The sequence below is a fragment of the Hipposideros armiger genome, unplaced genomic scaffold (assembly GCF_001890085.2).
Source record: "Hipposideros armiger isolate ML-2016 unplaced genomic scaffold, ASM189008v1 scaffold_1258, whole genome shotgun sequence".
In the NCBI taxonomy this organism is placed as follows: Eukaryota; Metazoa; Chordata; class Mammalia; order Chiroptera; family Hipposideridae; genus Hipposideros; species Hipposideros armiger.
The window spans coordinates 209,312-223,847 of NW_017732608.1; the positions used below are offsets into that span (position 1 = coordinate 209,312).

The 14,536-nt window shown below is 41.0% G+C and overlaps 1 protein-coding gene across 1 annotated transcript in view; it reads right to left on the reverse strand.

Annotated features, from left to right (window-relative positions):
• Window positions 1-14,536, reverse strand: part of C8A (complement C8 alpha chain) — a 59,466-nt gene that overhangs the window by 27,524 nt on the left and 17,406 nt on the right. The window contains exons 5-7 of the mRNA XM_019633208.1: window positions 9,061-9,250; window positions 6,525-6,725; window positions 4,457-4,697 (exon numbers count right to left, since the gene is read on the reverse strand). Of these exons, the coding sequence (XP_019488753.1) occupies window positions 4,457-4,697; window positions 6,525-6,725; window positions 9,061-9,250 (632 nt within the window). The remainder of the gene's footprint in view (window positions 1-4,456; window positions 4,698-6,524; window positions 6,726-9,060; window positions 9,251-14,536) is intronic.

The window sequence follows — 14,536 nt, forward strand, 5'->3', positions numbered from 1 at the left end:
CTTCTTACCCCAACATGTGTGTGTGGATCTGTGTGCATGCATGCACATGCGTGTTTGTGCATATGTGTGTATAGTGGAAATATAATTGAGAGAAAGGAGTAATTTACACCTCACAATCCACACCCAAGCCACCTGTAAATTATCTAGATTCTCCTTGCAAATATATCCCACAATTATCAATTCTTTCCTCTCCATTGCTAATTCCTTACCTGTACATCAGCAAGAGCCCTCTCTCACATCCCTGAGTCCACTCTTGCCCCCTCTGATCTGCTCTACATAGCAGCAGCAAGATCTGCAGGTACATACGTGGCACCAAGCTCTGCCCTGCTGATAACTGCAGTGGCTTCCAGTTCACAGCAGGTTTCATCCATACTTCTTACTATGGCTAGCAAGACCCTAGTACAGCCTGTCTGGGCTTCTTCTAATCTCAGCTCCTGGCATTCTCTCTTTATCCACAAGGCTTTAGCCACACATTTCTCCTTTCAGCTCAGGCTATACACTCTGCCCAGGACACCTTCTTTCTCAGTTGGAATCTCTTATCCTTTGGACCTCACCTCAGTCTGGATTTCACCTTCTCAGGGAGACTTTTTCAGGTCATCCTAAGCTACATAAGTGTCTCCTCCACCCCCGACCCCACCCCCCACCCCGGCACTTATGCTCTATTTCGACAATCTGTTCATTTTCTACATGGCTCTTATCACAATTTGCAATTATATATTGATCCCTTCACTCAACAAACATTTTTGAGGCCCTAATATGTGCCAGGTACTGTTATAGGAGATGAATATATAGCAATGAATAAAAGAGATGAGGTTTCTGCTCTCATGGAACAGGCATTCTAGAAAGAGGGGATTGCCATTAAACAGATAAGTCCATGAACATGGTAACTACTGAATAAAAGGTGATTTTCTGAGAATTCAAATAGGATGCTATAGCAAAGAGGGGCCTGACTACCTGGTCAGGAAAGGCCTCTCTGAAAAAGTGGTATCCTAGTTGAGACCTGAATAATTAGAACACATCAGGGGGAAGGGTAGCCCAGAGAGAGAATGACTAATACCTAGACTGTAGGTTAAAATAAGCTTGGTGTGATAATGTGTTAAAGGAGCAAGGATGATGACAACAAAGAGAGGGAGGGAGAGAGGGAGAGAGGATAGTTTATTTCATTTCCTGCACTAGATCATGAGCTTTGCAATGACAGGGACCACACTCATTTTGTTCACCTGGTACATGATACAAATTCAATAAGCATGGTTAAATGAATGCATGCATGAAGAAACAAAATTGTGAGATAAGGGGTGGAGGGGTGTCAGGTTAGGTTTCACAGAGGTGGAGATACCCATACAAGGTTCAGAAGGATGAGTTGAATCTGTCAGGTTGGCAAGACAGGGAAGAACACTGGATGCTGACAGCACAGCCTGTGCAAAAGGAGGCAGGGAACATACATGTACAGAGCAGTGTCACTGAAGTACTTGACCTGCCCAAGATAAATTATCACCTCTATGACTGGACCAGACTGGTGAATTCACTATTCTCTTTGCCATACCTTGACACAAAGATAAGTAGTAGGATCTCCAAAGAGATGAAGGAGGGGGGAAAAAACACCAAAAAACCCCACTAAATCCAGAAATTCAAGCCCAAATTCATCCTGATTCCTGCAGAAGGTAGAAAGCTGTCAGCTGCAGCCCTTGAGAAAGGTCTAGGATCCCCTTGAAGTCTAACATCACCTCCCCAACATCCAAGACTTCACTTGATTTTTGATGCATGGTTTCATGCTGTCTTTGGGGTAGAAACATTTTATCTAAAGGACACATTAGAGCAAACAGCCTTGTGCATCCTCTGGGAATTACCCAGAGAGGATCTAAGGCAAACCCAAGGACAAAAGTGTCCCCCAGAGCAAACCAGCCAGTGCGTTCACTTCAATGTTTCCATACCAAACCGAGTGATTTAAGGACATGAATGTATATGCCACATGGGGTGTTTCTTAGAAATAAGCACTTAATCGAATACAAATATTATTAGAGTCATATAGATTAAAGATACACGGAGAGAAAAAGACAGTGACAAAGAGGAAAGACAGAAAAGTGGGTTGGGAGAGAGAGAGAAAGACACCTAGTAAGAAAAGGAGTGAGAGAAAGGATGAGAAAGAGACAAACAGCAAACTAGACAAACATCAAACATGAGGAGAGGGTGTGCATGATTCTATTCGTCAAAGAGAAAGAAGGTAGATGTTTTGTTCTTTGTAGGTTAATATGTAAATGACATTCTGATTTATTAGCGGTCTCCAGCAGATGAGGTGATGATTAGCACATTTCCATATTTATAGAAAAGCAACACTAACTTTTCAGATTTATAGAAAATCAGCCCTTCACAAATAGCAAATTGTGCTATTATCGACATATGGTTTTCTATAAACAGAGCTGAGGTAATTATCCCTGGGACAATTTGTTGGTGGGCTCCTTTTGAATATTAACCACATTGGAAGCCTATTTCTGCCTCACATATTTTAAAGAGGAGGGGCTATGAGATACCCTAGGCAATTAATTAGTAATTCAATACCAAAGATGAGAGCCCAAATGAGAAGCTCTACCACGTCCACATGGTGGAAAGACCATGGGTCCAGGGCTCTAATGCCAGCTTCCTGCAGACCTTGGTGAAGTAATTAACCAACCTCCAAGCGTTGTCAAGAAAATTAAATACAAATATACACAAAAGCACCTGGAACCTAGTAGGTACTCAACAAGCATTAGCTCTTTTTCCTTCCTCACGTTTTTAAATGATTCTAAGAAAACACAGTTGAATTAAGTTTTTCAAATTCTTTTTTTACATTGATCCATTTTGTTACATTTTGTTTTGTTGATACATTTTGTTGATTACATTGATACATTTGTTTTGTATCATGACCTGTACACATACACACATGTCTATTTAACAGGAAAAAGTTTCTTGAAGCAATAACTTACCTTCACTGCCTGCAATCTACTACAATATTTTCTATTCTGTCCTTTGTTGTTATTGTTCAAAATGTAGTTTGTGATCCATACATTGATTTAAAGACCTACTACTGGTTTCACCCTGCAGTTTGAAGAGCACTATGCTACAAGAAGGTAGGAACCATATATAGATTGGCTCACCATTGTATCCCTAGTACAAACACATAATAGATATTCAATAGACATGTGAATTATGAAAGAATGAATACATGGATATATGGCTGAACTAATGAATGGCTCTAGCCAAGAATCTAAATGAATGCCCCTTTCAAACTGCATGTCTTGTTTGCATGCTCACTACATCCTAACCCCTGTGTTGAATGTTAAACAGAATAGTATCAGACACAATACTTGCTTTTAAAGATCTTGCAATGTAGATGGGGAAAAAAAAAATTAACATTTGAAAAATTGCTTTTTTAAAGGCTACACAATGTAGAATTTCTATAAATGCATTGAAGAATAGAAGTGGCCAGCCTGGGCTGGGGCAGTCAGGAAAACTTCTTAAACCTGGGAATTTGACCTTGGCTTTGAAATAGGGATAGATCTCTCACCCATCTACTCATCCATGGACGAGGTCGGTGGTTCTCAAACTGTGGCGAGCCTCAGAATCACCTAGAGGGCTTGTCACGACACAGACTGCTGGGCCCATCCCAGAGTTTCTGATTCAGTAAGTTGGCAATGGGAACCGGCGGCTTTGCATTTCTGACAGGTTCGCAGGTGATGCCAGTTGGAGTCCACACTTTGAGAACCACCCTTCTAGCAGTTTGGAGTGAGACCATGAAGAGTGCTGATGTCATGCTAAGAAGTTTAGACTTAATTCTTTGCCGTTCAGGATACTAGGCAAGAACGGGATATCATCAGATTGGTGAAATAGAAAGATCCTCCTGGTGACACTTGTTGAGTGTGGCGTAGAATGGGTGAGCCTTTCCCTGGAGATGATCGGGAACTGAAGCAGTAATAAGTGAAAGATGAGCACCGGGCCTACATTGTAGAAGTGCATGTGGAAGAGAGGGTGGAGGAGAGCTGTTCAGGAGAGAGCACTGAAGGGTTTTAGAGATCTACAGGGGTAAAGGGAAGGGGGAATCTGGGATGACTCGTTTTCTGGCGTCACCAACTGATTGGCATGGCGGTTCCATTAACCAAGAATCTACATTTAAAATAGGTTTTAACATTTTATGTAGCAAACTCCCAGGTTCTTATTAAGGAGGTAACCATTGTGAAATAAAACAACACATACATTTAGGGACCCAGACAAATGTGAGTTAAAATCCTGTTAGTGTAGTGCTTATTAGCAAGTCATTTCACCCCCTGGACCTCAATTCCCTGTGAATGATACTAATGATGCCTTATAGGGCTATCATGAGGACGAAATGAGATTATGCATGGCTCATAGTCAGTGCTCAGAAAACTGCAAACCATGTTCCGGTGTAGGCACTGACTGCTGTGTGCATATGGCGTCTACTTACTGTGCGATATCATTTTTTCTGCGTCAAGCACCAGGATATACTCAAAAATGCCGCCCATTGATCCAGACGTTATGTAATGGGTGCCATAGTCATTGATGAACTTGGCATACATGCCGTAATTGTACTGCTCCGGAAGCTCCATTAATGACTGCAGCATTCCTTCATCCAGCATAATATTGTCACTCCTCATCCGAAAATGAGCCGTCTGCACCTTCGTGAAAATTCTCATGAACTGATATTTCTGTCAACAACAACCATCACCATGGAATGAGGGAAAAGAACAAAGAGAATATACATTTTACCATATGAAAACAATGAAAAAGTTCAGCATTTAGTATCTGGGGGGAAACATATATATTTACATCTAAATATATAAGCATAAATACATATAACAGAGTATTCGTATATTTTTCAAGCACGCATTAGACACCATTGTGTTCCTGGCTTCTTCTCACATGACGTCATCTCTGTCCCCACTGCCCCTCTCCAGGGCAAATCCTCATCCATGCTCACCTGGGTTAGTTATGACAATGGGTTTCACTGTGCTTCTCACCTCTATTCTGCCTCCTGGTCCATTCTCACTTCTACAGCTCTCCCTGCTCTAATGAAAGCATTGCGTTACTGCAACCTCCTACACAAGCACTAGGTATTCATTAAAAATTACGCTTAGGAATGTTTTTCTGGTTTTGTTTTTTTTTTTAAGCTGAGCCATCCTGCTACCTGTTGGCAGCTCAGCGGCAGCTCAGCTCGGGCCGTGAATCAAACCTGTGACCCTGTTGCTCAGAGCTCGCACTCTTGAGCAAGCTCTTAACCAACTGAGCCACTTGGCCAGCCTGGATTGTTTTTGATGACATAGTGAAATGCCAATATTATTTATTTATGTACCTGATTGAACAAATGTCTAAAAGTGCCCATGCTCATGGGATAGGCCCCGGCCTTCATGGAGCTAACATTCTTGTGGTCATCTTGTACTTTAAATAATAAAGAAAAGGAGGATCCTGACATAATAGTAAAAAAAAAACAACAACAAAGAAAGAAAAAGAAAAAAGACATGGATTACAGTAAGGTTGAATTGGTTTCAGAGGCGAGGGTCTTCTACGGGCATTACTTCCAGGTAATATAAATCTTGATCCAAAGTGACAGTGAAATTTTGAATGGGTCACCTGCTTTTAGAAAAGTCCACAGTATTTTCAGATCAATAGCTAATTTGTGGCCAAGCTCCAGGATGTGATTTATTTTTGTTAAGTTAGCTAATTTTTATAACTGTATTTTCATCCTCCAAAATCCTTTTTTGAGCGCCAACTCAATCCACAGTTGCAGTGTCAACATTATTGAGGCTTTTCGGTAAAATCTAATGAATTCAATAGATTGGATTTCTCTGGCTTCTGGTTACCTCTCCATCCTTATCACTCTCTATTTTGCCGTCCTACCCTGTGCTTCAGCCAGCTGAAATACTTTTAATCCGAAATTTGAGAGGCATTCTCTAATCTCCAGCCTTTATGCATACTGTTTCCCAGGCCTAGAACACCCTTCCGTTAACACATCTGCCTCCCTTCCTCTGGAGAACTCGTACGAGTCTCTAGTAGATTTCAGTTTAGGTAGGTGTTCTTTCCTCAAGGAAGCATGGTCTGACCCCTCAGCATAATAGACAGTTAGTAGTGAATGTTTGATGAATAAAGGAAGGACTGTTTCAGCATGCTAGCCCTCTGATGTATTTGGAAAAGTAAGGCTTGCGTTAGAATTCTTCCAAGTCTAGTTTAAAGGGCCTGGCCATTTCTCTTTAAGACATTACCAGTCTAAGTATTTCCCTATATGCTCCAGGTCACCATGAAACAGGATGGAGGGAAGTGAAAAGGGTTCTACTCTCATAGTTCAATGTTATTCCTTTTGTGATGATTCTGTGTGCAAAAGTGTAATAAAAACAAACATGATTACCACTAATCAGACATTTTCAATTACACAAGCAAATGAAGGTTCAATTACTACTGTACTTTTTAAGGTAATTAAAGTATACGTGTTCAGTATAGATTATGGAGCACCGTGTGACACAGGCATTATGGTTTAATACCTTGCTTTTATATTTGCTTAACTCTTTGGCAATCGAAGAGGCGCGTGATTCAGATAAACCCACATCCACTGTTACAGGGCTGCCTGCAGGGCCTACACCAACGGTCACCCCACCTGACACAGACTTGCCATCTTTTAGGTTAGTAAGAAGTTCGTTTGCATCATCATACAACTCTGAGGAGAGACTAGTATCTGCCCGGGCCTGAAAAAAAGACAAATGGAGGTTAGCTTTGTGCACTTTTAGTTATATTCCACTTCATACTTAATATTTAAATCTTTGCTTTGTAAAATAGCTAAAGTTTCAGATTATTATAAATAAGTCTCTTAAAAGGCTAATCCAGGCATCAGATTGATAATCACTAAGATACAGAAAATATAGCAGTGTTTAGCTTGTGTCTTGTAGTACTGCTAAAATATTTAAACACACACACACACACACACACACACACACGTGATTCTGATAAAATGCTGTATTGTTCTGAGCATGGATTTCTTTCCAGTTGCCTTTTCCTTCCTGTAGAGAACGTTGCTTGGCTCTGCAATAGACAGATACAGAGAGCCACATCTGGGTGTGGACCAGGCAGGAAAGAGGCAAAGGAAAGCATGCAGATGATGGTAGTTCTGGGCAAAGGGATGCTTTAGTGCTTGCTGCCCACACATGTCTGGTTATTGCATTCCAGGCACATGCTAGGGTTGCATTTCTCTGTCAACTTGAACTGAGCCATGGTCTTGTGTCTTACTTGAGCTGAGGAGGCAAGCGTTAAGAGCCCATGAGTGGCTCACTGTGCAATCACAAGAACATGTGTTGAGATAGAACTTCCATTAGTTTGGGTACAGAGTGTCTGTGATAAGGGGAGTTTCCTTTCCACCTTAGGATGGGCAAGTAGCATAAATAGGGTACCACTGCTTCAAAGAACTGAGATTTTAGAATCCTTTGTTACCACAGTACAGCTTAGACTGTGTTGCCTGGCACATGGGCCCTAGGCCATTCTCGAGGTTAGGAAAATGGCATTGTCCCCATCTTCCAGCTTGGTTTATTATAGGTCAGATGGCAGTGATGGAAGGGAGACAGGAGGAGCCAACTTCTTAAAAAGAGATTTCATAAGTGTGGCCTGATCCCCTGTCACTATTTTTCTCTTCAGAAATTTAGAGGAGGAGGATGTGACTAGATAATTATTCAGAGTCCTGGGATCCTACCATCTCTCTGTATAGTTAGTGTATAGATATAATGTGTATAATCCATCTCCCTTCTAAATGACATAAAGCTGGGCTTAGTGCTGGGCTTAATCTGTTTCTGCCACCTACTGCAGTACAGCTTTGGACCTGACACTTTATCCCTCTAATTCTCTGGGGTTTTTTAACATCTTAAATGGGACAGTGGTAACATCTATTCCATTATGTTGTTATGAGGGTTAAATTAGGAGAATTTGTGTAGAAGACTTGATACCTATGTAGTAAGCCTCCAGTGAAGTTTGCTGTGTGGATGTCTCATCCGGAAGGTGAGGGTGGAAGAAATGAATGGTCAGGAGCAGGCTCTGGAGCTGACCATGAGCTATGTGCTGCTCGAGTGACCAGGAGACCATGGAATTTTAGAGGTGGAGAGAATCGTAGGGGTCATCAGCAGTTTGCAAGCACTTTGTAACAGCAGAACCCTTTCTTCAAACAAAATCGATGCAGAAAACCAAGATACAAAAGTGATCAGTGGAGAGCTACTCCTGGCAAATCCAGGGCATAGGTCACAGAATCCTGTCCAGCCACCTCCTGTCCTGCACCCCCCTTCACAGCTTAGGAAACTGGGCCCCTGGGAAGGGCAGTGAGCTGCTTAAGGTGTTATATACAGTTGTCCCTTATCACTTGGTATCTGTGGGGGATGGTCCCAGGACACCCCATGGATACCAAAATCCACAACTGCTCAAGTCCCTTACATAATGGCATAGTATTTGCATATAACCTATTCACATTCTCCCATATACTTTAAATCATTTGTAGATTATTTATAATACCTAACACAAAATAAATGGCATGCAAATAGTTCTTATACTGTATTGTTTAGGGAATAATGACAAGGCTAAAAAAGTCTGTACATGTTCCATACAGATGCAACCATCTTAGGCCTGACTACATAGCATACAAATCAGCAACCACATAACATTTATTTTTTGAATACTTTTGTGTTTGGTTGAGTATACAGTTGCAGAATCTACAGATACAGAGAGCTGGCTGCTCTTATAGCCTAACAGATCCACAACTCGGAAATAGGTCTCTGACTAGCAGCCCAGAGAATAAGGCCCCAAATCTATTTTATTGATTTTGGAATGGAGCCAAAATCTTGCAGATGAGTCACATTTACCTTATGCGTCTCTCTGGCCCTGCCCTTACTTCTCAGTGCCCTGCAGCATTGAGCATGCGTGGGACAGCCACCAGCACGCTGTACAGGAAATACCATCTTCAGAAGCAAGGCATCGGTCTCTCCTAGCAGCATACTCCCTCCTGCCCTGACCCTACTGGGACCCGTGATCGCCCCTGTTCAGACTTACTCCAAAGTGGTACGATAGGATGTTGTAGGGTTTCCGGAAGTACTTCTCATCATCTCCATAGTAGAGGCGCTCACAGATGGGATCATAACGTAGTTCCCTCCATTCCCCATTATATACCGTCTCACATTGACCCCCATAATACCTTGCGTCGTACACACTCTGAGCTTCTGTCTGGATCAGGATATTATACCTAAATTGAAAAGGCAGGCAGCTTCTGGGAGAGAGCACTGGAAAAGCAAAGATAGGATAAAATATCCTCTACAAGATGCTGTACCTGGTAGGCTGAGCAGTGGTTTCTCAAACTGTGTTCTGTGGGTAGCCCTAGGGTTCCTTAAAGGGCCTTTAAGGCCACTTTGGGTAACAATGGGAGACTGAGTGAGTTAAGCTGGGCGTTCAGGTTCTCTTTAACCAGAGCAGCCAGACAGCTCTATTCAGCATCTAGATCAGTGCTCTCAGATTGAAGGCACACCTCAATATGTGTTGAATAAGTTAGAGAATATGCGTAATTATCAGGAATCCTAGCACAGGAACCAGACAGTCGGGCCCCATCTCCCATCTCTGCTGCATATGGTTGTGTGGCCGTGGGCAAATCATTTAATCTCTCTGTGCCTCAGTTTAGTCATTTGTAAAAAGCAGTTAATACCACTGCCCTCATAGAATTAGGAGCTAAAACGTAAAGGACTCATAATAGTACTCAGCATAGATTTAAGTACTAAATACAAAATGCTGTTGCTGTCAGTATTATTTCAGGAAAGGGCTCCGCTGCTAAAACATAGGGTTGAAATATGAGGTGTCAGCCATAGTGCTAAGCTGAGGCTCTAATCCTCAGAAAGGCCCTCATCCTCAAGGCACTGTGGAATGTCAGAGGGTACACAGTTCGAAAGTCAGGGAGACTCCTGTTATGTCCAACTCCGTCATTTACTAGCTGTGTGACTTTGGACACATACTAGACACCTCCTGAAGTTCATTTTTCTCATTTGAAGAACAGACATAATAAAACTACCTCCCATGGTTTTAGTGAAGTCTCAATCAGAGTAGTAAAGGAAAACTGAAATAAAGTTAATAGGACTTATTAGGCACTTAACAATTATACTTCCTTAACCCTAGCCCAGGGGTCGGCAAGCTGCAGCTCTTTGGGTGCGTACATGTGGCTCTGAAGTAAAATTGAAAATGAAAATAAAACTATCACAGTTTCACTTATAAAAATTTTAAAGGATTTTTAAATTTTCCTTATTTGTAATAATATATTTATGGCTCTCGAATAATTTTTAAATTGTTGTGAGGGACAGGATTAGCTCTTCCATCTCAAAAGTTTGCAGACCCCTGCCCTAACCCAATACCCTTCAAGAAATATTTTCATATACTTCCCTCTCTGGAGTATTGCAAATCTATCTGCCCAAGTTCTGGATTTTAGGCTATGAATGGCTTAACCATATTTAGGTAAAAAATAATGTGAAACAGGTGAAATACAGCTTTAATTTTCTAAAAAGAGAAAGTTAACTAAACAAAAACATTTAGAGTTGGCTAAAAGTTTCCAAGAACTGACAATCAAAGCCTCTTTTGTTATAAATAATAAAATGATTGTGTGTCTATGCCTCTCAAACTCCGATTCAGCCTTTAAGACCATCTCAAATGTTGTCTCTTCTGTATGGCCTTCTTTGATTATCCTGGACAGACAGTTGTCCGTCCTCTATGGTCCCATGGCATTTAGTGATTACCTTGTCATGTTTCTTTATGGCCTCTGTGGAAAGGTGCAAAGGCAGTAAGATGCGCAGGGTAAAAAGTGAATAAAACCTGCTTCAAAGGAATAAATGGACAATTATAGAGCACCTAGCACATAGTACAAATTAAATGCAAGTTAACTTCCTTCTTCTCTTCCTTTCTCCATCTCTTTCTTCATATTAGTGGAAGTGATGTAATATTAGCTGTGATGAATTGAATGCACACTCTACCAGACATTTAGCATATATTAGCTTTCAACCTCATGACAATTTTACAAATGCAGAAAATGAAGCATAGGAAAATTAAGTAACTTGCCTATAATCATAGCTGGATTCTTTTGCTAGATGTTTTTGACACAAATCTGGATTCTTTCCTTTTACAACACCCTGCAGCTTCTATTTTCACCCAATTGAATGTGTTTCTTCCTGTAGCTTATAAATACAAGTTCTCTAACAAGTCAAACAAAAACTGGAAGGAATGATAGCCCTAAGATTGTACTATAGCCTCTAAGCATAAGTAAAGCCTACACATATTTGGAATATCTAGTTGCAAAAGCCCCAGTAAAAAGGCAAAGACATAGTTGAGAAATTCCACTTTTTGGAAATCTATGCAGAAATATTCGCACACATACAAAAATATGTGTATAAGGATGTTCATTGTAGTATTTATTTATAAGAGAAAAAATGGGGAACAATCTATTTTTCAAAAGGAAGTAGTTATCATATACTTATTATAATAATAAATTATCATATAGTTATACTATAGGAGAAGAGTCGGCAAACTTTTTCTTTTTTTTTTTTTCACAAAGGGCCATATGGTAAATATTTTAGGCTGTAAGTCTTTGTTGCAACTACTCAGCCCTACCATTACAGGGCAAAAGCTGTGTTCCAATTAGACTTTTCTTTTACAAAAATAGACAGCAGGCTAAATTTGGCCTTCAGGCCATAGTTTGCTGACCTCTGTTATAGAACACTATGTTGCTTAGAAGGAAACAATAGAAAATATGGGAGGAAGTCTTCAAAACATATTATGAAGTGGAAAAAGCAAGTAACAAACTCTGTGTGGTAGGATCACCTTTCTGTGAACTGAGAATCTAATCCTCGAAAAGGCCTATATATATCTGCAATGCACAACACATATTATAGGCATATTTTCCAAGCAAGGTATATTGTCAATACATTTTTACATGATCTGGAAGTACCTATACCAAGCTGTTAATGGGTCACCTCTAGGGAGGGCAATGAGAGAGGGTGATTGGTTGGGATGCCAGTTGGAGAAGGTGAAGGAAGACTTTCAGTTTATACCTCAAACACATATGACTTCTGTAACAATAAATACAAATTAAAAACTATAATAGGAAATGCTTAAATTTAAAAAACAAGATATCAGGAAAGACCTCTAAGATCTTGAGATGAATAGAGGAGCTATCAAAATGTCAGCTGTTGGGAGTGGAGGAACAGCCATTCTATTGGTTTCAGTGTCCAGTGTGAGCAAACAAAGTATACAGTAAAACCTTGGATTGAAAGTAACGTGGTTTGCAAGTGTTCCACAAGATGAGCAAACATTTCTAATACATTTTAACATGTTAAACCAGCAATGTCTTACAATATGAGTAACGTGTTTCTGGAACTAATTATGCTTGCAAACCAAGGTATTACTGTACAGTAAGTTCCCAACTTATGAATGAGTTCTGTTCCAGGAGAACGTTCGTAATTGGACTCGTTTGTAAGTTTGTAATGCGAGGTCCGTTCGTATCTGTGAAAGTTCACAACTCGAATGTTCATAAGTCAGGGACTTACTGTATTTGAAATGCTCCTGATTGAATCACATGAGAGCAGGTTATGGTCTGTGATCTTTGACAGTCATATGTTGAAATCCTGACCTCCAAAACCTCAGAATTTGACTGTATTTTGGTGATAGGGTCTTTATGGAAATAATTAAGTTAAAATGAGGTCATTAGGGATGGCCCTAAGCCAATCTGAGTGGTGTTCTTATAAAAAAAGACAAGTTGGACCCAGACACATTCGGTGGGAAGATCAGGTGAAGGCACAGAGAGAAGATGGCCATCTACAAGCCAAGGAGAGAGGCCAACATAGCTGATACCTGATCTCAGATTTTTAGCCTCCAGAACTATGAGAAAATAAATTTGTTGCTTAAGCCACCCAGTTTGTGATACTTTGTCATGGCATTCCAAGAAAGCTAATACTCTTGGTGTGACAGAAAACAGAATTTGATCATCTTTTCCTAAGTGTGTGCCTACATGAACTTACAAGATTCTATCCTATCTGGTAGGTAGACTGTGATTAAGTCCTGATGAATGACAGCTGCATTTCACCTGACCCTGAGTGGGCTGCAACATGGCCAGGTCACTTTGTGATGATTACTACATCTCCCCGTTTCCTCATCTGTAAAGATCCAGTTGATTATATTGATTTGTCCCAATTCAACCAGTACTCAGTGAGGGGCTATTATAGGAAAAGCTCTGACATCAGGGCTCAGCTGATGAAAAAGAATGAGTCAGGAGCAGTCTCTGCCTTCAAAGAGTTTATAGTCAAGTTAATAGACAAGACTCAAGGCAAAGACAAAGTACCAGAGAATGAACAATATTGATGTCACTATTCTTGGCCCTGTGCTGGGTGCTGGAGAAGAAGAGATGATGAGGAGTTCTTACCTGGGACAGAAGGGCATTGCAACAGGTGTCCTAGCCCTGTTGGATAAGTGCTGGAAGGGTAGGACACACAAAGGACTCTGGGAACAACTGGTATGTAATGTCAAGAAGAGCGGAGGGTGTGTCAAGAAGAATACATGGAGGAGGTGACGCCTAAGTGTTCTAGTCAGCTCGGGCTGTCATAACAATACACCACAGAATGGAAGAATCAAAGAGTAGATATTTATTTTCTCACAGTTCTGGAGGTTAGATGTCCAAGATCAAGGTGCTATCTGGGTTGGTTTCTGGTAGACAATTTCTACGGGTTGCAGACGGCTGTGTCCTCACACGGCCTCTTCCCTGCATGTGATGTGAGAGATCTCTGGGATCTCTTCCTCTTTTTACAAGGACTGGAGTCTTAGATCAGGGTCCCACCCTATGACCTCATTTAGCTTTAATTACTTCCCTAAAGGCCGCATCTCCAAATACAATCCCACTGAGTTAGTGCTTCAACATATGAGTTTGAGGGAAATGAAATTCAGTTCCTAACATTAGGTAAGTAGTTAAGTTAGGAACATGGGGAAGGACATTTCAGAAAGAAGAAATTAAGTCTCAGAACAAAGGAGTGTGATACATTCAAGGAACTGAACCTGACCATAGCATGTATGATGAAGAAAGTTAGAATCAAGGCTGATTGAATCACAACAGATAAAGAAACCGTGGCCTGGGAGGTGTGAGTAAGCACTGGTGAAGTGGAGAGACAAGCCTCTCTCCATGTTACCCCAAGTCCATTTTCTTTGCACTTTATTACACTGTTAGCCCTGGTTACACCAGCAAGTAGAGTCCAAGGCAGAATGTGAACAGGGTTATTGGGAAGTGCACTTGGGTCAGAGAAATGCTATCTTCTTGGGGAATCAGGGAAGTCTCCATAGAAGATGTGGCTTTTTTTTTTAAAGATTATTATTGGGGAATTGGGGGGATGGGAACAGTGCTGGGCAATTGGGGGAAGGGGAACAGACAAGTTGCTGTCATTTTGTTCTTCAGTCTAGTTGTGGAGGACGTTGCTTCACTGGCCCAAGTTGGCACCATCATTGCACTCTTCCCAGG